We start from the raw sequence: 27441 nt of genomic DNA on the forward strand, positions 1-27441 counted from the left end.
TTGCTGAAAAATTACCGGTAGGATGGTTTACCAGGCATCACTGAAAAATTATCCTACCGGTAGGATGGTTTACCAGAATTACCGGTAGGATGGTTTACCAGGCATCACTGAAAAATTACCGGTAGGATGGTTTACCAGACATCGCTGAAAAATTACCGGTAGGATGGTTTACCAGAATTAATGGTAGGATGGTTTACCAGGCATCACTGAAAAATTACCGGTAGGATGGTTTACCAGAATTAATGGTAGGATGGTTTACCAGAATTACCGGTAGGATGGTTTACCAGGCATCGCTGTAAAATTACCGGTAGGATGGTTTACCAGACATCGCTGAAAAATTACCGGTAGGATGGTTTACCAGAATTAACGGTAGGATGGTTTACCAGGCATCACTGAAAAATTACCGGTAGGATGGTTTACCAGAATTAACGGTAGGATGGTTTACCAGAGTTACCGGTAGGATGGTTTACCAGGCATCGCTGAAAAATTATCCTACCAGTAGGATGGTTTACCAGAGTTACCGGTAGGATGGTTTACCAGAGTTACCGGTAGGATGGTTTACCAGGCATCGCTGAAAAATTATCCTACCAGTAGGATGGTTTACCAGAGTTACCGGTAGGATGGTTTACCAGACATCGCTGAAAAATTACAGGTAGGATGGTTTACCAGGCATCGCTGAAAAATTACCGGTAGGATGGTTTACCAGGCATCGCTGAAAAATTACAGGTAGGATGGTTTACCAGGCATCGCTGAAAAATTACCGAACTCTTTATAAAGGTAGAATACTTTGCAGAAGCAGTCTGCATGCCAAGGTCCTGTCACCATGGAAGTGATTGGAACACCTGAGTATATAAACTTTGACAATGAACTCACTCCATTTACTGAACAGAACATATCACCTTTCGCAGCCTCACTGTTTCGCAGATTTCTTTTAATGCAATTTTGCTTTTTTTTTTTTTTTTACTTTTTTTTTTTTTACAGTGCATTGTGTTCTGTGTCCTGATTGGCTATAGACCACAGGTGTCGAACTCCAGGCCTCGAGGGCCGGTGTCCTGCACAGCTGAATCAAGGACACAGATGTGTCTTTGATCCAACACAGCTGATTTAAATGGATAAATTACCTCCTCAACATGTCTCCAAAAGCCTGGTAATGAACTAATAATTTGATTCAGGTGTGTTGAAACAGGGTGATATCTAAAACCTGCAGGACACCGGCCCTCGAGGCCTGGAGTTCAACACCCCTGCTCTAAATCCTCTGACCTGAAAAAATAAATAAATAAATAAAATGCTCATTCACCTTTAAGCTGAATGAGCAGGATGCCTCTGAAAAGTCAGTCATTAATAGATGGGTGTAACAGCCAAACTATCGTTGGACAACGCTAACTATATCCTTTATTTTTCTAGTTTATTTTTCTAGTTTGTCACTTTGAAAATGTAGAAACTTTTTGAGGCGTTTGATAGATTTAAAGTTACCGTTACTTCCTGTTGGATATTTCCCTAAATAAGTTCATCTGCCTGTGACTCAGCACCTCATTAGGTTTGTTTTTTCAAATGATGCAACAGCTGCCTTGAAGGAAAGAAACGATTAGGAAAAAAGGGGGGGTGGGAGTTATTTGCTGGAGGATTTCTCAAGCAGTTACTGAAGCGTGGTAAAGTCCTGCTGATGTGCAGCTTGTAAAAAGTTGGGCAGGATGAGTGGCTGTGCAAATGATCAAAATCTTTGTACTTTCCAATCCATCTGTCAGACTTTCTTGTGACCTTGAATAGAAAGGAAAAACATCTCTTGCGTTTTAGTGCAGCAGTGGAAATGTAAAATATAGCATCAGAAAATATCTACAGGTTTTCCTTTATGAGTTTTTTTTGTGTTGCATTGTTGGAAGTGAGCGAGAGGCTGATGAATTCTACTTCCTAATCCTGTTGCACAGAAAATTGGCTGCAGTTCAGCCGGGAGAGCAGCAGTGGCGACTCTCAAGCTATTTCTCAATGAACAGGAATGGAACTAATCAGCTAAAATAATTATAAATATTTAAATAATTATTTATACAGCCCAAGCAGTCCACACTTCCCTCTCCCCGGACACCACTCGACATCTTTTCCTGAGGCTTTCCCAAACCAGCCAAGAGATGTCATCTCTCCAGTGTGTCCTACTGCCCCGGGGCCTCCTGCCTGAAACACCTAAAACCAAGGAGACCACTCCATGAATTGCCAGATTATCGTGCTGGAGGTCTTTGTGTGTCCTAGTTATCCCAGGAGCTATGTTGTCAGGGATAATTTTTGGGGTCTCCCAAGAGCGAACCAAAAGACTTCTATGAAGAAAATTAAAATGTGGACCAAGTTAGCTCCCCCAGACTGGGGTTACCCAGGCCCCACTTCTGAGACCTGGAAGCTACATCCATCTTTTATAGTGTCTGTGACAGGAAACTGCTGCTTGCTTCATGCCTGAAATCAAAATGTGGCCCTAAAGTGGCTCATGGTTCTGTAGCATACTCACAAAAAAGTATTTTACTACAATTGAAATGTATAAAAAAAACCTAATAATTGAACTAAATTTATTGTTAAAGCTCCTCTTTTTTTTAAATATAAATAACAATAAATAAAGTATGAGTTCAGAGAGAAGAAGCAGCAGAGTTCACCACTCATACCTTAAAGAAAATGTCCTCCTCCAGATGGCGAATATGGTTGTGTAAAAACAATATACTATGCCACAGATGTCACTGCGGCCACTTTAAAGCAGCCGGCCATGCACAGCTGCTGCATCAGCTCTGTAATTATGTATAATCACACTCAAGAACATCCTGTCTGCTGTTAGCATTCCTATATCAAATCCAGACACTGTCACTGAGTAATGGTGTCGCTCTCTGTGTCTGTGTGGGTGTCTCATGCAGGGAGAAGACAGAAAGGCAAAAGTATGTGAAAAGCTGTTGAGAAAGTCGTGATGAAACTTTTGGTTCAAATTTATTGGAAAACACAAAACCTTCAAGACACAATGTGTTTACAGAGTTGGTGATTGTTTGCCATTTATTGATCGATGCCTCGTTTGTTCACAGGAGAAACCGCACCAGTGCACCCAGCAGGAAAATGGCTCTGGGAGTACATATTACACGGGAGAGAAGCAGGAAATCCACTCGGGAGTCAAGCAGACTGAAGGTACTTTCATTCATTTTAGAGATTTTGCTTTGTTAACTCTTTTAAAACGCATCTGTCGCTCAAAATGATTTAGTGAGAACTGGTGTCCTCATCATTCTCTGCGCTCCCAGATTCTCGCTCTTTCGACCGTAAAACCATTGTATCCATTTAGACTGCAAATAAACAACCTAAATGGTTCAAACTTTTAGAATTTCTTCCAACTTAAGCATCTTTATTTGTTCTGAATAAAACTCAGGGTGGGGAGCTATTGCTTTCCTTGCTGCCATATTTGTTTGGGTCAATGAGTCTCATTTAAGAGATGAATAAATGTGGTTCATGAATACTTGCAAGTATTTACTTTGATCAGCAGCAGAGGTGCTCAATAAAAAGGGAAGCTTTCTTTATTGCTGTGGACACCGTTCCCTGTTTGTGCCCCACATCCCAGATGAAAAGGATATTTGCACTAAGAATATTTGAATTTCTGTTTAAATCAACTTTTTTCCCTAAAAAGTAAAAATCTTTTTGAGGAAAAATCTTATGCAGGATTCTTCAGGCTTGAACAAGCAAAACATGAAGACATTTAACAAATATTAGAAAAAGACAGCAAGTGAGAAACAATTTTGCTATACTTGTTATAAATAAATAATACTGGTTAAACATAGTGCAAATAATCTTACTGCTCAGGTCGATTTGACTGTATTTAATGGGGCAGAAATATGAACCTTTCATTTCTGTGAGCTGGGATAGGCTAGAGCATCGTCATGACCACGAATTCAAGAAGTGGTTTTAAAATAAATGTAATATGAGTGGACCTAAAATGAGTTTCAGCTGCATGCAGCCAGCACACACATCACGTGAATGTTCCTCATGTATGTTTTATTAATGCAGTTAAAGGGCATGCCCCCGCGTAAAGTCATGTTTCTGACTATATTCAGTTCAACGATCAGTGTTACACGCTGAACCAGCTGCTGATATTGAAAAACAAACAAAAAGAACAAAAAAAGTCATTTTAAGGGAGAAAACATTTTATTGACAGAAGCTACAGGACAAAACATGAACAGAAATGTAAACTGTTTGATAATCTGACAACTGTCGACACTCATGAGACACTGAGTTGCTCATCATGCTGCTGTCAACCTTTTTTTTTTTTTAAATGCATCCTTTTATTTTTACCCTTCTAGGAAACTTTTCTCTTAATTTCCTTAGACTTTACAGCTGATATTGCGAGTATTTACTTTGATCAGCAGTCCAGAGCGCACATTGTAGAGCCACTTCTTAATCTTTTGAACTCATAGATTTGCACCATATTCTGCTACAGTACCAAATTCATTTGTCTTTATCTCATAGGGAATAAAGATCTTATTATTTTTTAAAAAAAAAAAGCATACCTGTTATTTTTCTTTTAAACAGCAACAAATGTTTAGGAAATTATGAGAAAGTTTTCCAAGGAATAATCCATAAATCACAACAGGATTTTGTAAAATTGACGCCACTTTGTTTAAATTCAGGACAAATTAGATTTGAACTCTGGGCAAACTGCCCCGCCTATTGACTTGATGGATTTCTGTTTCAGAGGGAAAAAGGCTGTTTGTGTAAGAAAGAAAGAAAGACGGCGTCACCAGCGGCGAGTAAACACAGACACCGAGTGTGGAAAACCTCATTTCTCCTCATAGTTCTCAGAATCGATGTCGGTATCAGCTCTAAGCTGCGTCTGCTTCTCTCACAAGTTCAGACACCAAATAAAGCCAAAGTTTCAGAGTGCTTTATTTGGTGTCTGCTTTATTAATTTTAATAAAATAAATTGCAATTAGAAACAAAATAACTGAACCACAACCAAAACATTTCATCCAAAAATGTGAAGTTTTTAGGGTTGGGTTAAAGCGATCGACTGTGAAACAGACGTCACGAGGGATGGATGCAGAGGTGAAATGATTCCTGCTGAGCTTCGACAGCACAAACCTTATAAACAGCATCACATTTGGGTTTAATCGCCTAAGAAACAAACACTGCTGTGTTGACGTGATGCCATTTGCTTTATAATTTAATGCCAAGTTAGATCAGTTTCCCAGTGTGACTTTCACCGTGAATGTGGCATGAACACAGCACGTGTAACAGTGTGGGAAGGAAAACAAAGAAAATGACTGCCGCTGCAGAATTAAAGCTATTAACGACCGGCATCCTCGAAACGTGCTCATCGTTAGAAACAGCAAATTTAAGCAGTTGCACAAAGATTCCTCAAACAACAGCAGCGGGATTTAATCAGTTGCATAGCTGATGGCCGATAAAGTTTGCATCATATGCACATCAGAACAAAACTACATATTCTACCTCAAACAAACACAAATGCTGGTTTATCAATCAGTTCACATGAAAAGAAAAGAACTGACAAAAAAGAAAATCAACCCACCTTATTAGCTTATTTCTAACTCCAACTCAAAGATGTGGAGGTTTAGTGAGCCCCTCTGACTGTGAGAAGACACGACTGTGAAAGTTCCCCCTTCATAAGTTTTTATCAGTGCTGAGGAGATGCAGACTGCAGCTTTGAAACTTAAAGACGGAGCTGCTCTGCAGCAGAAATGCGTATCGCGCTGCAGTCGAAACGTATTAATCATCTTTCACAGCCTCCAATCATCCTCAGATCCCATCTTCTCTCAGTTTTAAACTAACTGCAAGCTGACTAACTCGAGGGCCATTTTACTCCAAATGATTAAACAGATAAACTGTGATTAAAAAAAATTAATAGCAATCCTGTTAATAATCTGATTCTTTGATTTAAATAGAAATTTATGTTTCACTTGCGTGAATTCTTTCAAACGGCAGCTCATTTAAATAATTTCTTTAATGAGACTTTAATGGGAAAAGCTTCCAGTTAAAAAGGCTGCGCTGAATGAAATGCATAATAAAGTCATAATTTGACTAATTACTATGCTTTTTGTTCCTGGCAGAGCAGGTCTGCCTCCAACAAAGCTTTAAAGCCGAATCTGCTAAATAAAGGGGGATTTAGGGTGTGTATTGTGCTAAATTCACAGTTTAGGAACAAAGGGTAGTGCGAAGTTACTCTCAGCACCTCTCAGAAATCTGTTTCTCATGGAAAAATGAATCTCAGACAGAATAATCGGGAGAAAAGACGCTGACATTTTTAGGCTTTCAGGGCCAAGTTGCAGTCATCCTCCTGAGTACGCCCTGGGAAGAAAAGGGAACATCATAATTAATCCTCAGTAAACAGACAATGATGCCGCGTCTGCTGTAGAGAGAAACCAGACTTATGCGTTAAGTTTTAGCTACTATCACTAAATGTTTTCAGTGGTTCTAAACAACTTTCTGATCCTGTTTGTTTGATGTTTTCTGAAAAAGCAGCGCTGCCTGAGGCTGCAGTGGCGTTCTGAAATGAAAAAATTAAAAAAAGCACGTTGTTTGTTTTGTTTTGTTTTTAAATCACAGGTGAGATGACCCATGAACACGGCCTCTGAAGAGCCTGTGAAGGCACGAGCAACGCTTCATTTCACATAGAAAATACAGCGACTCGGAGACGGCCGTATAAGAGTTAAGCTGAACCTCTGAAGAAAGCAGCATTTTAAATTCACAAATTAGTTTCAATAAAGTTTAAGTGGAAAGCTCGAGCAGCTACTCACCCAAATTTAAATCAGTTTGTCTTCTTCTTGGAAGATTTTTTCTTTTTCTGGAATAAGAAAAAAAATCATGATATTGCTTAACTGCTTCTTAGGGCTGCCACAAACGATTATTTTGATAGTCGACTAGTCACCGATTATTTTTGCGATTAGTCGACTAATCAGATCATGCATCCATTGAACGTAAAACGTACAGCTTATTGCGCCAGCATGCATCTGCTCTTATATAACTATCATTAGCTTACAGCTTTAAGTGTTTAAGATATGTGCTAACTAAAAATAAAGACAAGATGATAGTTTATTAAATGTTAATGAAATTTGCAGATTTTTTTGTTGAAGTTTAATAAACTCCTTGCTATCTAAAATATAACAGGACACCGGAGTATATTCTGGAGCATCTCACACTTCTGATAACCAGTTGTCTGCTTGACGTTTATTCAGCTGTGTAAAAACTATAACTTTAATCTCAGCCAAACCGATTTACTCAGGAACAAATTAAATACTAAAAAAGCCAAACAATAACATTTTTAAGTTATCTAAGTGACTTATGTATGTTAAACCTGAGTAGCGAAAGACGGTGGTGGGTTTGAAAACGATTTGCCGGGAGTCCGGTGTTCTCACGGGCTGTAGTGAGCCTTGCCCCCGGCTAGCTATTGAGCTAGTAGTTAACAGACGTCTCCGAAAATGTCGGAGCGCTTTTGAAAATATGTGGTGTCTTGATAAACTGACCAGATATTTGAGGTTTACACAGTTACATTCTCGCCTGAAAATATGTTAAACGTTTATTTTGTGACCCAGAAAGAATAATAACAGTAATATTAAAACTAACTAGCTGCCGCCATTGTTGTAAACTGAGCTGGGCTGCGCTATGAATTCTGGGACAGAGCTACTTCTTCTTCTTCTTCGGGGTTTAATGGCAGCTGGCATCCTTGTAAATGCAGTGCTGCCATCTTCTGTTTCAGTCCGTTATTACACTCTTAAATCCTACTACTTATTCCTGCGTCTTTTGTGGTCTTAGAAAGCTTCAAACGACGCGTCGACTATTAAATCAGTCGTCGACGATTTTGATAGTCGACGTAATCGTGACTAGTCGACTAATCGTGGCAGCCCTACTGCTTCTGCATGCAAATTTTTTGGAGAGGAAGCTTTAAGTTTTACTTTAAAATGCCTCGCAGCTAGATGAGTGCCAACACTTCTTCACAGATCTATAAAAAAAAATTTAAGCAAAGACCGAAGATTTCTTTTTCTTGTCTCTTCAAACTGTCAGTCAGTCTCATTAACGAGGGGGAAAACGTAAACGGCAGCGTACTACAGCTCTGAATATTTTAAAAGGAAGAATGAGAGTTTTCAGGAGTGTTTCTTACCCCAGAAACAGCTGGAGGAGTGTGTGTGTCTGCAGCAGGCTCCGCCTCTAGTTTCTCCTGTAGTCTGCTCTTCTCTGTGAATATCAGCAATTATGAAGTCATTTAAAGGAACTGCTGCACTTTGTGCTAGTGTGGTGTGTGGAACCCCTGCACGGTCATTTTTCCCCTCTCTGGATGATTGCAAGCATCATCTTGCGATAGTTTTCTTGCAATAGGAAAGCAGAGTTGTACTTAAGATAAACTGGGGAAAGCCAAAAGACATCTGGGCCACAGTTTCTTTTTTTTTTTTAATGTGCTGGTCATTCTTTACGGGTGGAAATATTTGCTTTTGGCTCTCCACATGGGACTTTTGCCTGCAACAAAAACCTCCTCAAATGCAATTGGTCACTAGAACTCTGACTACAAAAAGAAACCAGAACTAAAAATCTTGTCTCTTCCCCTTCTGTATATGAATACACCAGTTTCTCTTCAGAGGTTATAAATATGATTCAATATCATGTAACAGACTACAGTGAGAGGGAGTGCACTCTCAGCTGTGGCTGCAACAGCACAAATGTGCAGCTCTGAGCTGAGAGAGAAAACTACAGCAGCTACGTCTTTGTTTTAGACGGTGTATGTATGAACCGAGGGGCGACATTAATGCACGATATGTTACTAATAAGGATTATTTTGAACCCTGATTCATGCAAAGCAACAAAAATGTGAGGCGATGGCCCCACAGTGGACGATTACAGAGGTAGCAAGTTGTCCTTCTCAGACATTAATGCATCAAAAACTAAAGACGTGGTGATTTCGCTCCATCTCACCTGTGGTGAGGTTGTTGGGTTTGTGTAGCCTTGCACTGTGACTGTTAACAAGCTGACCTTTGAACTTTAGGTGGAAGCGCTGAAGAGCTCTTCTCTGTGGGAAAGCTCACCAGCCCATTTACTTTGATAGGAAGCTTTGTGGATTTTATGTAGACGGCATCTTTATGACAGTGCTTTATTACAGTTTAATGGAGTCTGTCCTGACACGCCCTTTTCTCAACCTGTGCAGGTCACTGAACCTCAAAAGCCAAAAACAGGCAGTGAGATATAGTTAAAGTCTAAAGAACTGCACACTGTTGTGACGTAGTGTCCTGAAAAACTATGCACATCCTGGCTGTCTGCATAGGAATTAAGAGGCTAAATAGCAGCTAGGTGTTGCTAATAAAATTGACTTAACTAATCAAAAGCAGTCGGTCTGGGGCATTCAGAAGTATTACTGTAATGCCACAATGTTCCCATGAGTGAACATATCCCAGCAAGTTACTTATAAGCTCCATCGGTGCAATGCTCAGAGAAACTGCAAGAGCTACAGCTCAGACTCTACAGGCCTCAGTTAGCATGTTAAATGTTAAATGTTAAAGTCAGCGCAACATGAATAGAACATGAACTTAGTAAGAAGAAAGTCTTACTTGTTTTCTTAGCAGGCACATCTTGGCTCACAGTTACAGTTGAATTTTCTGCAGCTTCCTCGCATTTAACTGCCTTCTTTTTCTTTTTCTTCTTCTTCCCTCCGTTTGAAGGCGCCGACGTATCGGCATCATCAAGAATCGCAGCACTCTGGTCATCTACCACACCGCTCTGATCCTCAGCCTGCAGCTCCCTCTTCTTCTCCTTCTTTGCCTTGGGAGGTTGGTTTTCCTTTGACGAATTTTCTTCTAGGTCAGCATGTTTTTTCATCTTTTTCTTCTTCTTTGGTGTTTCGTCCTCCTGAATGGGCTCAGCTTTGGGTCTTTTGCTTGGCTTTGGGTGAAGCACTTCCTCTGTTTCTTCTTCTATGTGTCTCTGTCTGAAAAATGAAAGTAATCCTTCAACTTTTACTGTGATCTTGGTATCTTAAGAACCTTCTGCACATACTAAAAAGCACTAACGCTAGCATGAACCTCTACAGCACCAAAACTGAAACAATGATAGCAGCACCAAGTTCTACAATCGTTTGGCTTCGCTTTTGTTTCACGTGTAGTTTTATGAAGAAATATGACAAAGATATGAAGAGCAGAAACTACTCACTTCTTCCTCCTCACGTGGTTCTGATCTGCAGGTAACTTGTTGCTCTTCATCAACCTCATCGCCATCTTCTCCTTCTTATGAAGTTTTAATCTCCTCTTCAGGCTGAGCTTCTTCCTGAGACGCTTTTTCTTTTTGGCCGAGGAGTCCAAAGAAGACTTTCCCTCTGCAGGAGCAGGCCAAAACGAAAATAAAATGCACAATTAAAGTTATCTAAAAATCACACTAGATTTATCACCACTAATGATTAAGAGTAAAGGCCACATGAAATACAAGTTCATGTCTTATTAAAGGACTTTCAGGAAAGGCTTTTCCTCTCTCTGTCTCTACCTGTGGCTTCCATTTTCTCCTCTGTGCCATTACTGCCCCCTGCTGGTTTTTCTTCAGATTGCACTGCCTCGTTCTCCTGACCTCCTTCCTTTTTCCTCTTTTTCTTCTTCTTCTTTTTCTCCTCCGTTGTCTCTGTCAGACTCGCAGGATTCTCAGCCTTCTCCTCTACTGCTCCTCCTGCCTCACACTCCTCCTCTTCCACATCTTTAGCCTTCTTCTTCTTCTTCTTCTTTTTAATTTTGTTTTCAGTGACAGTGTGAGTTTCCTCTTCCTTCTCTTCTTCTTCGTCTCTTTCCCTTTTCCTCTTCTTAGCCTTCTTTTTCTTGTCTGGTGGAGCTAACTGAGACGCCTCAACCTCATCCTCATTCTCCTGATCTCCGCCATCCTCTGTCACCTCCTCTTCTTGTATCTTTTTGTCTCTCTTTTTCTTTTTGGCAGACTTCCTAGGAAGAGGAGTGTCAGCAAGTGGATCTGGGGTGGATGCATCAGTGCTGCTGGGTGTGTCCGTGATCGATGTGTCTGCTGTTGACGTCTCAAAATCCTGTTTGCTCTTCCTTTTCTTTTTCCTGGGAATGCTGCGGTTTTTACAGGACTCGGCAGTCTCCTCAGGGGACAGCTGGCCCGTCTCTCGCTCAGCTGCTTCGTCATCTTTGACTGTGATGTTGATGATGATGGAGGCCTCTGGGTCCGATCGCTCTTCTGAAACCAACGTGACTTTGATACCAGTTGGAGTGGCTGAGAGATCACTGTGGATCCCAGTGTCCACGGGGATTTTCAACATCTCCGCGTCTCCCTCCAGCTCCGATGTAAGAGCTACGACCTCTGACGTCTGAGTGCAGAGATACATATGGGAAATAAAACATGCTGCATATACACAGTCATTACAGATAGTGCACCACCCCATCTGCTTCACCGTAAATAGTGTATCACCTCAGATTTCTTTGTCTCCTCCACGTCATCCTCCACCTCCTCTTTTGGATTTTGAGATTCACCATCAGGGTCTGAAAAAGATTATAAAATGCCTACGTTAGATTACATTTGTAGTCTTTTGTACCAGATCAGAGCTTCAAGATTAGGTACATGACATGAGACTCAATAAAATCATCTTTTTAAAATCAGTCGACAGTCTATTACAGTGGCAACTGTTTGCACAACACTGATGTGCAAACAGATATGTCTGAGCCAACAACGTAAAGTTAAGGCAGTTTTTTGGTTTGGTCATAAAAGAAAAGAAAAATAAGATAACGAGCGATTTTAAATTGTCCTGATGGGATCTCAGGATGGCTTCTGTCTGATGTGTTGAGGATTAAAGTGGAGAGCAGAGCTCACACTACGACATGTTTGTGATATATCTAACACTTATTTGATGAGCATCTCCAGTCGTATTTTTTTCTTGATAGCAGCATCAGAACACTCTCCCCCCACAGGAATCCAGCTCTGAAGCCTTTCTGCAGCAGATGTTTGGACTTGTCATAGCAGGGAGTTCAGGTCGATAATAATATTATTAACAAAAGGCTCCTTTCCAGGAATTTGTGCAGTTCAGTTAGTAAAATCCAGAGCTGCCTCCGTGTTTGACAGGTCAGAATGCGAAAACCTCCGTTTCTATTCAAACGTCATGTATCATTTTCAAATTTTGGGGTGAAAGATGCGATTGTTTTCCAGATGATTGCAACTCTCAGAGTAGTCATAACTCCGGCTTACTTAACAAGCTGTGACAAGCTTTACAAACTCCTCTGAGAAGTTACACAAGTGAGTGGCGTCGAAAAACAACTGCTGTTTCTCCGGCTTTGGCAGAAATCTGTCAAACTCTTTTACAAGTTTTGGCGTTGAATCCAGCTGCCTCGGGGTAAAAATATTCAAACTTTGTTGGTTTTTTTCCTTCAGTAAAATGGTCTAAAACGTCTGTGCTTAAACAGCCGGAGATGACGTGCTGTCAATAAAAGGAAAAAGGAAAAAACAGAATGCCTTTTTTCTCCCTTGCAAATAAATGGAAAAAAGTGAATCCAGAGTACAGTTAAATGAAAAGCAGCGACGAAGCTGTGCTTTGTTGGAAACCGCTCCAACAACAACTCCCTTTTTGGAACTGCTTTTTAATATCAGTGAATAACTTTTAGGTCAGTTCGTCCAAATCAGCAGCCATTAAATGAAAAGAGAGTCGAGCCTCACAGCTGTGCGCATCCACCACAACAAGTCCAGATAGAGCCAACATCCATCTCCCCTTCTGTTCCCGAGGTGTGTCGTCACATCACCACAAGAAACGTGTTGAGAGGCGGCTGGATTCTCACTAGATTTGCAAGATCACAACAACCTGGCGTGCTTCATGCTAGACGAACCACAGCTGATTTAATCAAATGAGTCTCCTGCAAGGAAATGGCGAACACCAAGGTCACAGCTACAGATGTGCTTCAGGTGTGACGATATATAGTTTTTTTTCCCGGTTAATTAATCTTTTGGGAAAAAAAGAAAACTGCTGAGCAAAGCAACAGGTTGAAATGTGTCTTTCTTCTTGATGCTATGAAATATCAGTGTATACACAACTGTGAGTGCTGAAATCTTTTTTATTTTTGAGTTTTTAGACCGTTTAGTCTTCTTCAGTTGAGAACGTCTGGTTTTTTCGTTTGCCTTGACTTGAGCACTTCGTGTATCACAGTTTTCAGATTCTTCAGCGGTGCAGCTGAATGAAAAACTGAAGACCTCGTGCCCATATGTTAGGGAGCGCATCCTAAAGCATATCCTACTTAACCTCAACTCTTTGTCATTGTGGCACAACAGCTTACAAAATGAACATCGAGCTGCCTGAGCTCACACTCCAAGTGAGAAGTAATGTTATACTTTTTTTTTTTCTATTGTTGACTTGTGACGAAAAAAAGATGTCCAAGTAATCATAAATACATATTCAATTCAATTTTATTTATACAGCTCCAAATCACAACAACAGTCGCCTCAAGGTGCTTCATATTGTCAGGTAGACCCTACAATAATACATACAGAGAAAACCCAACAATCATATGACCCCCTATGAGCAAGCACTTTGGCAACAGTGGGAAGGAAAAACTCCCTTTTAACAGGAAGAAACCTCCAGCAGAACCAGGCTCAGGGAGGGGCGGGGCCATCCATAACAATGTACAACAATAATTTTCACATATAAAGATAAGAAGCTATAAAGATCAACCAATTTTAGAGATTACATGAATGTGTGTAATATTTTTATAATAAATCATTTAATTATGTCGGTCATGAGCACGTGCATCTTCTCTTTGTCTTATGTAATCATATATAAGGAAATATGAATGTGTGGGTGCTCATAACTACAAATTTAGTGAAAAGTTTAAATCAATCAATCAGGAGAAACATTCTGATTACAGATACAACCCTAAGACAGATCTCACTTTTTTTCTTAAATCATCGACTTGCAGTGATTTTCATGCCTGAGCAGAAATGTGTAATTTTGAAACTCTTGTAACTGTGGAAACAAACCTGGACGGCAGATGTTATCAGATTGATTTTCATAATAAATAAAAGAAACCTGCTGCAGAGGCAGCCGCACTGAAGCCTCGGTTTCTTAACAACAGCTTGTGACTCTTGTCAGAGCAGTGAGAAAGAGACGGAAAAGATGCCATGCATTTAGGGGGAAAGAACAACCCGGTAATTAAAAATCTATTGGCTGTTCATACCTGCAGAGGGCGGGGCTTGACCGTCTCCTAGCTGGTCACTGGTTTCCAGAGCTGTCAGGCCAGAGGTGGTGGGCTCAACCAGGCTGGGCATCTGTAAGAGGTCAACAGAGTTCTTTCACCACCAGACATGACGAGTCAAGCTTTTACTTTTAAGATCTTTTGATCTTTTTACAGATTTGGTCCTTAGTTTAACTGAATTATTTAAATACTTTGTAATTGTAGTGAAAACATCAAAATATGCAGGCGCTTCAAGGCTGCACAATAAAAGCAATCACAGGTTCTGTACTCGTATCAATTAATATACGAATATGAATCAGTACTGCACCTCTCCTGCTGTGGCTTCTTCACCTTCTGGAGACTCGGCTTCACTGACTTCCTGAATGGGAACATCTGTCTGCTGTGACGCCGAAGCTTCTTCTATGACTTCTGAGGTGTTTGTGGTCGCTTCCTGGAGAAAAACAAAGCAGAAAGATCAATTTAACTTCTTTATTTTAATCCTACAAGAAAACAAAGGCGAATTAATACAGCTCATTTTTGTCAATAAAAGCTAAAATTGCACTCAAAGCCACAGTTAAGTCTTGGAAACATGGCTGCATCACTAAAGAGAAGTCAGATGGATAATGGTTTAAACGCTTCCAGCCTGGCGGCGCCGGTGCCAGCGCCGGCCAGTATCTGCTTTAAAACTCAGCCGGCACCATTTTCTGAAGTTTGCCAAGCATGGTGCACTCGCTGAAGAGGACAGCTGGGACTGCTGGGACGAAAATGAATGCAGTTTCATTTGTGTGTTGCATTTCTCGTGCACCAAATTAGATACCAGTGCAGGTGATAATCTTTAGTTTTAGGTCCAGCACACTCTCGGGCCTATGTTGATGTATGCATGCAGGCAATAATAACAACAAGAGGACTGATATTTGTTTCCAAATTTGCATTTCTGACGATTTATTGTTTTGCTGCTCTGGATTTCATGGAAGATGACAATTAAATTTAGATTTTTTTTTTACTAAAAAATAGTCTAAGACTTGATATAAACTAAACATCTATGGATGTGAGCATAAGAGGAACGAGCATAATGATCTCTGATGCATAGCACAGCAAGCATGCTGCACTAGTCTGTAAACAGAGCCAGATGTTTACAACAGTTTGGGCGACAATTAATTAATATTTGGCTGATCTGAGTTTTTGTTTACAGCTTTTTGATTGCTCATGTCCGATTTATTATTACTGGCGCTTCCATCTTCCCACATGCGAGCAATAAATCTTGCAAATACAACGCTATTTAACTGATCAAATAACATGAATTATTCATTGCTGGCTTTTAACAGTCCTGTTTTGACACTTGGAGAGATGAATGTTGCGAAATTATTATTATGGTAAAAAGTTGGCACCACAAATTCTCATCTTTATGCAAAAAAATCATAAATTTAATTTCTGTATGTTTTATTTGATCTTTTTCTTGTTGACAACTGGCACCAAATTGCTTGTTTAAACATAAATGCCAATTAAATCTGACGTTTCTGTTTCTGTTGGAGCTTCAGATGATTTAAACATGAATACAGAGATTTAAAGTGCACCGACTTGTTGCTCGCACTAATCAAGAGCAACATCAAACACAGTGACATTTAATCGCAATCTTTCACATTCCAGTAAAGTCCTAAAAAACTCACAATTCAGCAAAGAAAGGCTGCCTGCAGTGTTGACTACTGGAAGTGTAACAACACAAACAGTCCACTGCAAAATAAGTTTCAGCTGTGCAGAGGTGAGCTGAGGAGAAGGAGGCTCTGCTGAGCCAGGAATCAACAGCTACTCCCATTTTTTTTTATGAGTGTGGTTTAAGGTGATTAACATTTCTGCTCATTGCAGAGCGATCCAGTGCGCCAGGATGAAAATTAAACATCACAGTCGGCCTTTAAAGACATCAAGGTAGAGTGAGTGATGGATATGTGCTCAAGCGTCAGTCGCATGAAAAAAATTTGCGAGATATGATGAGATGAAAAGGAAAATAAATATCTGACACAAAGGTTTAAAATGAAATAGATGAACTAACCTGCTTCAGATCATCACTGCCCTCTTGATGCTCGTCTTTAAGGTCACCGCCTGAAACTGAGGCCTCAGCTGGATCGGGGGCCTCTGATTGGTCCTCAGCCTGATCAGATAACACCAGGCTGTTGTTAACCTGGCTGGGTGCAGTTATTCCCTCAGCGTCTGAAGAGGCAGAGCTCAGGCTTTCTGCCTCAGCGCACACTTTAGTTGGAGCCGACTGGAAAATATGTACAGGCAGTTAGAAGAACTTGCATCCTGCTGTTTACTCAGAATATCTGCTAGTTTCAGGAAGACAAATCCAAGACACTTGAGGATCTTTTTACTGCTCTGTATCCCCCATTTATTGGAGACTATATTTCACTGCAAATGAGGTGCTATACTGAGAACAGTGTACAGGCTTCAGTACAGCAGCGTGGCTCATTTGTGTGCTTTTTACGTTTGGGGGAAACAATGCAACAGAGCAATTTTAAATACTTGCACACAGACTTCAAAGTAAAACAATTTTTAACCTGTCGTGTCAAATATATTTGAACTGTATAGATAAAGACACCCTGTGTTTACGTCCCCTAGCATGCACAACAACAAACCCAGACATGCCTGAGAGCGATAGTCGCCTGTCAGCCTCCAATGATACTTACTACATGAAAAGCGAGCTACTTCAACAACCCCCAACAAACCACACTACTTTGCAAAGTATGCAAGACAATTGTTGCCATTAAATATGGAAAAAAACAAACTTGTTTCACCACTTTAGGCAAAAAAACACCATCAAGTACAAACAGGCTATGAAGGCACGTGAGGAGGAGATGCTAGCAACTCTTTATATGCAATCCAAAAGTAAAAATATGACTCCACTGAGTGTCGCTGGAGCACTTGCTAGCTCCGCTCCACATCACAGGAAGTCCATTTTAATCCACAGAGAGCAGATTTAATTCAACCAGCTGGAGAAAAACTACAACTAAAAGAAACTAGAAATTCTGCTGAGTAGAAACATCTTTGCTGCTAAGAATGTGATGTGCTGTTGTACAGCAAAAAGAAAGCCGCAGTGCTTTTACCATTAGACACAAAGTAATCAGGGTTTCGAGCAGCTGTCAACAGAAACCACAATGAATAGTTCGCACAGAAACACGCACGCACACAATTTGTCTCCGAAGATTACCGTTGTCACACACACACACATTCTGTGTCCACACGGCATTATCTGCTGCATCACTGGGCCAACACAAAAGACAAGACACACACACACACACACACACACACACACACACACACACACACACAGAGCAGTAATAACAACAGAGGAAACTAAGAGATACAGGACAGATGAGACGAGTGGAAATGTGTCCGTGTGTTTCACAAGCGTATAACAACAGCTACTGTCCATCTATCAGCACATTATTACAGTGGCTGGACAACAGCTATGTGTGTTCATGATGGCACTGCTTTCCTCCTCCTGTAACAACGCTCAGCACTTGATACTTACTCGAACGCTTTTTACTTTATGCTTTTAACTTTAATGAAAACTTTAAAACATAAAATCCAAGTAAAAATATTCCTACATTAATGATCATTAACATGTTGCAGCTTTATCTTTCCCTGCTTGTAGTTATTTCAAGAGTTGCTTCATGAGATAAGACTTAAATAACTTGTGTTCACTTCATGCTTAATCATACACATTTATTTATTATTAATTAGATAAGGTCTGCTGGAGATTCCTCGCCTACTTTAATTAGTTTTCAGATGCTACTATTTGAAAAATATGATTGTTATCTTCAGGGCATAGCTTATTTCAGATTATAAATGTAGTGTTTGGGTGTCAGAATGTCAATATTATTACCTGTCAAAGCTAATCTGCTACATTATACTACTGCAGAAGCAGAACGCATGGCGCCCCTTTGTGTCTGTTTACGCAGCTCTTTGGTGACAGAGCGAAGGATTATTAGCATGCAGACGTGCTGCAAAACTTTGCATAGGACCAACCACAACCACGCCTTCCTGCAGCTGCTGTTGTTGAGAAACCTCTTTTGGATTTAAGAAAACACATTTTTAAAGCTTAAGTCATGCCAGGAAATAAACTGTTAGCATCTTAGCTGAGAAAAAATATTCTCCTTCTTATCTTATCTTGTAATTTTTCCTGTGATTTTAAATGTACCATTTCAAGGCTACAGGATATCTTCTGGTTTTCTCGGTGCACGTGTTCATCAACACATCCTAAATACCAAACATTTACGCTGTGTTCACTGCGCTCATTGTTCAGTTTGGCTCTCTCATATGAAGCACACTTTAGCGATGATATAACAGGGCTACGCTAACTGAAAGTATTCCGTCTCCTTACTTTGAGAAAAAGGGGGCAAAGCTAGCACAGAAAAACTCAAACCCATTTTTCATGATATGTGAGATGTTCACCTCTTGCTCTGTTTTTGTTTCTTCCTCCTTTATCTTTTCTTCTTCCACTTCACTGTCAGAGGAGCCGGCGCTCTCGCTGTCAGAGTTTGTTGTTTGGGATTTATTATCAGCAGCCGGCAGCTGCTCACAGACACTCTCAGAGATGCTCTCTGCCTTCAGTGGCTCAACAACATCAGGCCCGGGCTCTGAAAGAGAAAATCAAATATATTTTAGACTGGCTTCAGTCACCGGTGCCAAGATTTGTAAAAGAAATAACAACAGAGTGAAAAAAAAAGGATAACTTATACAATGCAAAGTTCAATTCAGTTTTCTTTATGTAGCACCAAGTTTCCAACAACAGTTGCCCCAAAGAGCTTTCCAATGTAAGGTAAGAACCCTACAATATTAGAGATAACAGCCCAACAATCAGATGATCCTGTATGAACAAGTTACAAGACGTTACTCAGCAGCATTACTGAGGGATGTGTCAGGGTCAACCGATCTAGTAGTTACATTTCCTAAAAAGCCCAGGCGATGTGGGGAATAGAGATGGCACGATACCACTTTTTTATGTCCGATACCGATATCATAAATTTGGATATCTGCCGATACCGATATGAATCCGATATTGTGTGTTTTTTAATCAATAAAACTGTTTTTTTAATATCTTGCTGCATTTTGTATAAGTTCATACTCAAGTTTAAATAAACAACAACACTAAAGCTATTCTGTTATACCTGTATGTAAAAAATACACTGCACCCAAAATATTTCATAGTTCAGCAACACTGATCAATCTAATAAACTTAAACCTACTCCATCCTTCCTATTCTGGTATTTTAAAGAGTACTTAGCAGAAATATTAAGCAACCTAACTAATAGGGTTGCAAACTCCCAGCAAAAAAAAAAAAAAAAATAGGGAACCACCCCCCACCCTCCACCTCATGATGCTTAATCGATGTAATCAACTTTAATTTGATGCAGGGTGAAAAAAAATGCACAGAAATCAATTATTTTTCAAGAATAACTAAATAGATTCAACATCTTTCTTCAACAGAATTGCAGACTGCACAGATGGTATTTTCCCAAAGGAAGAAGTACTATAGCTTACTAGGGTATATTAGACTTAACAGTTACTATATACAGTAATGGACTTCTATACATTTTACATCAGATTAAAACTTTGGGTGTAAGATTCAGATAATTATTTATTAAAAGCTAGACATTTTAAATGAGAATAAGAAAGAAAAGTATGTCTTTGTGCCCCCTTTTCCCTGTTCATGCCCTATCGGCCCCCCTGGCTAAACTTTGCTAGATCCGCCCCTGCACAGTTACCAGCCGTCAGCTGCGTAGAAAAGGATCCTGGTGTAGAAAGTAATATTAAATAAATTCTAACAACAGCATATCAAGTTTAAACGTGCTGCTGTTGTTCAGCCGCTGGTTTCCTCTTTCTGGCGCGAAGTGGGTCAAAAACAAAGAAGAGAGACAGACTCGCCACAGAAAAGCCGATCAGCTGATCGTTAAGCAGTTTCACGATTGAAGTAGCAACAGCAGAGGGAGAGAGAGGCAGTCGCTCCATATATTGGTTGTTAAGCTTAACATGGGAACGCTTTACAAACATTCAGAGATGAACTTACACACTTGCTTTACTTCTCTCTGGGATAACTTCCTCAGAGATGAAATGCTGGTTTGGTAGCGAGGCTACAAATACACACAGCTGCTCTATCACGTGAGCACACTGCTCCGACGTGCTACGGTTATGAGCCGAGTTACACCGTGTCGCAAGTTTTGTGAGGTGTTTTTTGGATATTTAATGGATCGGATTACATTTTTTATTTCTCGCTGATATCCGATCCAGTAATTTAGGTCAGTATCGGACCGATACCGATACGTAATATCGGATCGGTCCATCTCTAGTGGGGAAGTAACAAAAAGTGTCCACTTTGAACAAAGAAGGCAAGAATCTAACAATAAACAAAAAGGGCAGATTGAAGACTGATCTTAAAAGTAGAGAAACGTGTCCGTCTCCTGAATCTAAACTGTGAGCTAGCTGCGCAGGAGAGGGGCCCGAGAGCTTCTGACCATTTACAGCAGTGAGGTTAGTAACAATAACTCGACATATGGGACACATTAGTTCAGTCATGGCAGAATTACACTGGCTTCCCATTTGCTACAGAATCCAATTAAAATTTGCACTGATTACTTTTAAATCACAGACAATCAATGGCTGTTACAGCTTCTCTGCAGTGTGTGCTCAAAGCACAGGAGCCATAATTTTACTGTTTTAGTTCCAGCGCTGTGTTAATTTCTGTTAAATTAGCTTTAAATTAGCATTAGATAAATAAATATCTCCTGATATTTCATTTCATGCATTTTCAGAAAACTAACTAACGAATCAGTTGTATGACTGACGGGTTGCTAAAATAATTAATTGCCAAGTTGTTGCTCTATTTATCTATAAAACATAAGAAAAAATAAAAATCATCATTCTCCAGAAATAGAGATCCACATAATTTAAACAAGCATTAATTAGATAATGTTTGACATTTACGTAATTAAATTCATTTCAGCTAGATGTGCACATATCAGTGGCTATATTTTATCTTAACTACTGCAATCAAACTTAAATTAAAAACATGAAATTTACTGAGTGGAGGGTTGGAATCCACATCATCTCCTCCTGGGACAGTGGAGAGTCTGCTGTCTGCAGCCTCTGCTTTGATGCTTTTCTTTGAGTAACTGGACTCTTGCGACTCCTGTTTGGCATGCTGGGCTAGGGAGTACAGTCTGAAAGACACACACACACAAATTAATTACATTTCTCTCACTGGCTATGCTTATACATCAGATAAAGCACCAACTGATGAGCTGAAAAATGCAGCCACTGCAAATCTGCAGTTCCTCCAGTGACCACTTGAGGCTGACTCTACAACTGAGTCTCAGACTCACAGATTCCTGTGTTAAAATGCCCAACTTCGGCCATGAAATTAACACGTTTACATGCTAGTATGAGAAGTATTTTTGGCCTCTGTGTATGTTTTCTCCCTTCATCACAATTGTACACAGGGCTAATCTTTATTATAAATCATTTAAATGGAATTTGCTGATGCTTAAAGTTATGGCTGTGGCCTCTTTAATTAGCAGATGTATAAACACAGATTGCTTAAGTTGATAGCAGCATGCCAAGTTTCAGCCCAGAAAGTCTGACATGAACTGGACCTCTGGACCATTTTAGTGTTTAGACCGTTTTGGAACATTTTAGTGGAGTTACATATAATAATGTAACTTTTTTTCCACAAAGTCTCCAGTTTTCAAACTGTTATAACATAACATATATCTGTATATCTCTAAGCGTCTGTGATGGAATCATTAAAATGGCGGTAAAAGCCATTGTGATCATACACTTTTGTCTTCAACCAATCTGCAACAGCCAGATTACAAAAATCAAAAGGTGCACAACCGGCCAAAGTGACATCACAACAGCAGCGCACACCAGCAGCTGATACATTATTTTTGGCATGTGCCACTGGCGACAGGGGGATGCGGTATGCATAAAAACACCATGAAGTATGATTGGCAAACTGCACTTGGCAATCATATTCAATACGTGATGCTGCAGTGGCCACATCCATCTTTTTATAAGCATTCAGGCTCAAAACATCCCAAACTGGTTTCTTGAACACGAGTTCACTGTACTCAGATGGCCTCCACAGATCTGAATCTAAGAGAGCATCTTTGGGATGTGGCGGAACGGGAGACTCAAGCCACGGATGTGCAGCTGATAAATCTGCAGGAACTGTGTGATGCTATCCTATCAACATGGAAAATCTCTGAGGAATGTTTCCAGCACATTTTTCAATCAATGTCACAAAGGATTAAGGCAGTTCCCAAAGCAAAAAAGGAGTCCCACCCGATACTGGGAAGGTGTGCCTAAATGGTCGTGAACATAAACAAGCATTCAACTTGATTTAGCTATGCTTGGAAGCAAATAGCTAGCACAGCTATAGACTACACTGTTCTGTTTACATATCTTTACTCTTTATTGGTGCAGTGAAGTAATTCAATTCTGTGTCTTTCTCCCACGGTGTATCTTTTTCTCACTTTTTTCCCCATCTTAACCCCCAACTAGCCGCCCATCCCTGAGCCTGGTTGTGCTAGAGGTTTCTTCCTGTTAAAAGGGAGTTTTTCCTTCCCACCGTCGCCAAGTGCTTGCTTACAAAGTGTCAGCTAATTGTTGGAGAGGTTAAGTGTATTCTTATTTTTTTATATTGTAGGGCCTACATTATAAAGCACGTTGAAGCAACAGGTGTTGTAAATTGATGCTATATAAATAAAATTTAATTGAATTGACCATCTTTTTTTTTTTTTTTTAAGCCATTTCTGTGAATCTCAGAGGCCTATGAACTACAGGTTTTTGATCATTTTCATAGTGGCATTAATTACAACAGGGCTAAGTATCATTATGAGTACTTATCCCTATTGAGCAGCTGTTTGAAAAGAGTGTTTTTCTGACAATCAGAGGTATCTTATATTCAGGACATAATGATGTATTTTCGTTGACTTCCACAGATTTCTGTTATTTTAGTGTTAGATTCACTTTGGCAAATGAGCTGATGTCATTCATTTAGCCATTTATCTGATGCCCATTTAATCCTCATTAGGGAGGCAGGGATTTGAAGGTGATCCCAGAATGCACTGGGCACATGGCCAGGAAATCACTCACACAAACCATACCAGTCGCATCCTGCTCATACAGACAGTGTGGAGTCCACAAATCACCTAAGCTGAGTGTGTCTCTGAATCGCATTACCTGCTGAGCTGTGACTCCAAAAAGCAGAAAGTCATAAAATGTGGAGATAAAGAAAAACACAGGATGATGAGAAATGATTTAAGTGATCAATAGAAAAGTCTGAAACGAAAACAAGCCACTATTTATGCACTGCACTGGGCTTAATCCCATTTTAGACCATTAAATGATTGTTTTTAGGTTCTTTGGGAGCCAAAGAGCCCCATCCTGTTTTCAGCTACTGACATTTTTAATCTACACATGCTCACCTGTACAGTCAGTTTTCACAGGATTTGTAGAACATAGAACAGTTACAGCACAAAGAATCTGATGTGTTACATTTTATAATTTTCCTATGATTACCTTCTTTTTGGTGACTTGTGACGTTATACATTTATGTATACAAGTGTGTAACTGGGTGTGACTTACTTCATCCAGCCTGTGTAGATATCATGTAGGGTGGAGGAGCTCTCCAGCGGTGTCTCCACCTACAACAGAACACACAACAGCCTGAGAAATGCTGTGCATTTAAAACTTGCTCAGTGCTGATTCTTCAAGAGTGTTTTCAAAATACAATTTGTCCTTCTCAGTGATACCCTGAATGTTCTCTCTCTCCTTCAGATAAACTTCCTGTGCGTCCCATAACTACATAGACAGAAGACAAAAAAAGAAAGAAAAAACACAGATAGCAAAGGGAAATAGCAAATTTCCTGTGCTGCAGGAATGCTGCCACAAGCTTCCAGATGTGAATTCATGTAAAATATGCCAAAGAAGAGAGTATGATGAATACACAATGTTCACATGGAGGAGTGAAGGATACTCGTAAGTCAATTCTAATTAGACTGCTGCTGTAACTTCATTCAGACTTTAAGGTGTTGTATTATGCCCTTTCCAGCTCTCTTTTTATGTTTGAACTCTACAACAGTATAATATTCCTTATTTTTATGTTTTGGTGGAGCCCACAGCTCATCCAGTGTCTGAAAAACCCTTCCCCCTCTTTTTAATGGTTAGGAACCAGCCTATCCAGGGTTTACCGTGCCTCTGGCATTATAACAGCTGGGACAGGCTCCAGCTACCCTGCGACACAACGCTGGATAAGTGGTTATGAAAATGAAAAGAAAAGATAAATGATATCTTATAATGAGCTTCAGCAGAGCCCCTCAGTTAATTCACTCTCCCTTTAAGCCAACTTTCTTCAGATTGGCTGTCCCCCATAAACAGAAGGTCTGAACTGCAGGTGGGTGGGGTTTATGTACATGCATTCAGACCTGTGAAGCCAAAATAGAAAAGAACTGTTGCAAACAGAGAACCCCTGTGATTCTCTGTACCGACTCTGATCTCATTTTTTGAATTTTTTTTATCATGTTAAATATGAGCACCCACCACTTTAAGTATGAGCAACTTTTGACAATGACATTTTTATCTCATAAGGTCTACAGGAAAAGCTTACATCACACCTAAGCGCATGTTTCCTAACAGACAAACTTAGGAAGAATAAGACAATAAATTATTTTTTAAATTTCCCCTGTTAAAAAAAGAAAATACCAGAAAAGTTTATTTTACAGTGTCTGGTTGCATCATAAGGTGTCATCGGCAAACTGACTGGATAATCAAGAGCTGCAGTGATTATGTCCAACAGTCCAAATACCCCAAATTCCAAAAACGAGCGAATTACAACGAAATATAGAGGAAAGCATCCAGGTCTCGTATTTGAAAAGTATGGAAGTAGAAGTTCATCTCAGCTGACTATTTAATATTAAAAAGCTGCCGATTGTTTTTAAATTGATAAAAGAATCAATTAATCAGCTAATCACAGCAGCTCCAGAAGGTTTAGATAAAAAAGGTCAACTGTTATCACTAAACACTATGAAAAGGTGATGAGGTTTTGAATGGGGCGACAGCGTGCAGCATTAGGCCGCAGGAGCAGGGCTGCTTTGTGCAGCTCCTGTAACATAATGTTCTTTTCCTCCAGAAGGCCTGAACAAGGAGCCACACGCTTTAACGCACACACACACAGGCTGAAGTGCATCTTACCGACAGCCACACTGAAGCAAACACACACACATCACATTTATATTTAAGTTGTTATATAACATGCAAGATGCGCATGTCAGCTGATGAAATCGCATTAAAAATCGTCCTTTAACTCACATTTAACTAACGTGTGTGAGCTAGAACCCAGTCTGCCGACTGCACGCTAGATATTTCACTGAAAATTCAACCCAAACTTCTTACCTGGGTAACGTGCTTCTCCAGCACCTGGGCAGCTTTCTGGTAGCCGTTCACCTTCAGGTGCTGGTGGATTAGAAACAGCAGCACGTCGTCCTCCTCTGAGGCCATGCTGTCCGACGGGACCGACTGGCAAACCGGGAAAAAGTGCAAATAATATTGACGGGTTATTTATTTACACTCCAGTACATGCTCGCTATTCGGCGTGTGCACATGTGCGCTCGCTGACGACGCCCCCCTCGAGAGGCAGCATGGGAAATTGAGTCTTGGGAAGAAAACGAAGCATAATTTGAAATTTACCAGTTTTATTAAAGAAAATTGTAACCAAAATATTAAAACAAAGCTTAAATGCATATATGAAATAGAAACATAAAAAAATTGGAAAATATTTCTGATTTCTTTATATTTTGCTAGTAAAATGGGAATTAATTGTGGTGATTTATTGAATCGTGCAACTATAAGGCAAAAATAGAGTTTGTAAAATTCTAATGAGCTGGGAAGATATTATTCTTTATGGCCACCTTTATTCTTTACTCAACGCAGCCTGAACTCTGTTGGGAAAGCTTTCTTGTCATTTCTCTAAGCTGTCTCCAGGAAGTCTCCACTCTTCTTGAAAGACATTCAAAGCTCTTCTTTTGGATGTTGGCTGTCTGTTTTATTCTGTCAAGATGACTCCATCATGATTCCAGTAATGTTGTGGTCTGGACTCTGGGGGGTCTGTGTGTTTGGGATCATTGTTATGTTGAAAAATGAAGCGAATCCTCCCCCACAGTCTGTTACAGATGGCTGACCTCCTCCATACATATTGACAATTATTCGAAACAACATATTCAAATTTGGTTTTGAAAGACCTGTTGCCACTGATTTTCAGTCCAGTTCTTGTATAATCTGGCATACTTCAGCCTTTTCTGCCTGTTCCCTTCCTTAGGATTGGCTTCTTGACAGCCACCTTTCCACTGAGACTGATTCTGACGTTTCAGCAAACAGTAGAATAAACTGAAGGGCTAAATGCATCTCTCAGCTCACGTGTCAGTTCTTTAATGGTTTTTGTTCTCTTTCTTAAGGCTGAGCTGTTTTATTAGACAGAAAGGTTTCCACTCATCCATCTGCCATTATTTGTTCAATACAAAGGTTATTATCATATAAATAAAGTAACGCGGCATTTTACATTTTTAACAAAAAGGAACAAATTTAGAGTTAATCGGTAAAGGTTAATTAATAGACTAAAGAGATGCCTAACACACTATTTAAACTGTTTTTACAAATAAATACACGGATGCTGATTTTGCTCAAGAAATCAAAATACAAAGTGAGTCAAAATCAGAATTTAAAATCCATACATGTGACTAGGATTAGCTTTTCAGTCAGCTGAATCAAAACTACAGTATGTTTTTACAGTCTGGAAGCGGAATTTCATTAATAATCCTGACCCAACACATATATTTCTTCATCAATAAATGGACTGCTTAGACCAGGGGTGTGAAACATAATGCCTGGGGACCATGAACTGGCCAGGGGAAGAGTCCAATCTGGCCCACTGTACATGAACTTTGAATTTTTAAGTGTTTTAAAGCTTTTCCTACTGATAATGACCTCCCCCATGGCCATACATACTACACCAAAGTAATTAAGTAATTAATTTTATTATTTTACACAATTACTTCTTATATGCGGACAGATTTCTTTAATTTACTACAGCAGCATTTCTTTATCAAGTAGAAAACATGAGATGCACAGTTGTAATTGTGCTTCTTTTTCCTATATTAGGAAATCTTATTGATTAAATGTAAGTTTCTTTAAAGAAACAGAAAGAGGAGTTTCACTGTGCTGACCCACTTAAGATCAGCGT

At 39.8% G+C, this 27441-nt stretch overlaps 1 protein-coding gene and 1 long non-coding RNA gene across 4 annotated transcripts in view; one reads left to right on the top strand and one right to left on the bottom strand.

Annotated features, from left to right (window-relative positions):
* LOC102081129 (uncharacterized) overlaps positions 1-6752 on the top strand; it is a 30289-nt gene extending 23537 nt beyond the window's left edge. For both annotated transcript variants that reach the window (XR_270095.2, XR_001224625.2), the window contains 2 exons: positions 3048-3147; positions 6568-6752. This is a non-coding gene — a long non-coding RNA (uncharacterized LOC102081129). The remainder of the gene's footprint in view (positions 1-3047; positions 3148-6567) is intronic.
* Positions 4502-25834, bottom strand: LOC100699928 (ABC transporter F family member 4). 2 transcript variants are annotated; one of them, XM_019348313.2, is made up of 15 exons: positions 25599-25834; positions 23793-23851; positions 21225-21364; positions 18600-18784; positions 16198-16410; positions 14479-14601; positions 14154-14244; positions 11410-11480; positions 10480-11308; positions 10153-10315; positions 9555-9931; positions 8120-8193; positions 7914-7960; positions 6759-6805; positions 4502-6309 (listed from the first exon to the last, which is right to left on the bottom strand). In XM_019348313.2, exons 1-13 carry the CDS (start codon positions 25701-25703, stop codon positions 7931-7933), a joined length of 2460 nt encoding a protein of 819 aa, XP_019203858.1. In that variant the 5' UTR covers positions 25704-25834; the 3' UTR covers positions 4502-6309; positions 6759-6805; positions 7914-7930. The 2 variants fall into 2 exon arrangements, with proteins under 2 accessions (XP_019203858.1, XP_005476841.1); XM_005476784.3 differs by lacking the exon at positions 7914-7960.
* Positions 25835-27441: the final 1607 nt, after the last annotated feature.

Source organism: Oreochromis niloticus, linkage group LG18 (assembly GCF_001858045.2).
Source record: "Oreochromis niloticus isolate F11D_XX linkage group LG18, O_niloticus_UMD_NMBU, whole genome shotgun sequence".
Lineage (NCBI taxonomy): Eukaryota > Metazoa > Chordata > Actinopteri > Cichliformes > Cichlidae > Oreochromis > Oreochromis niloticus.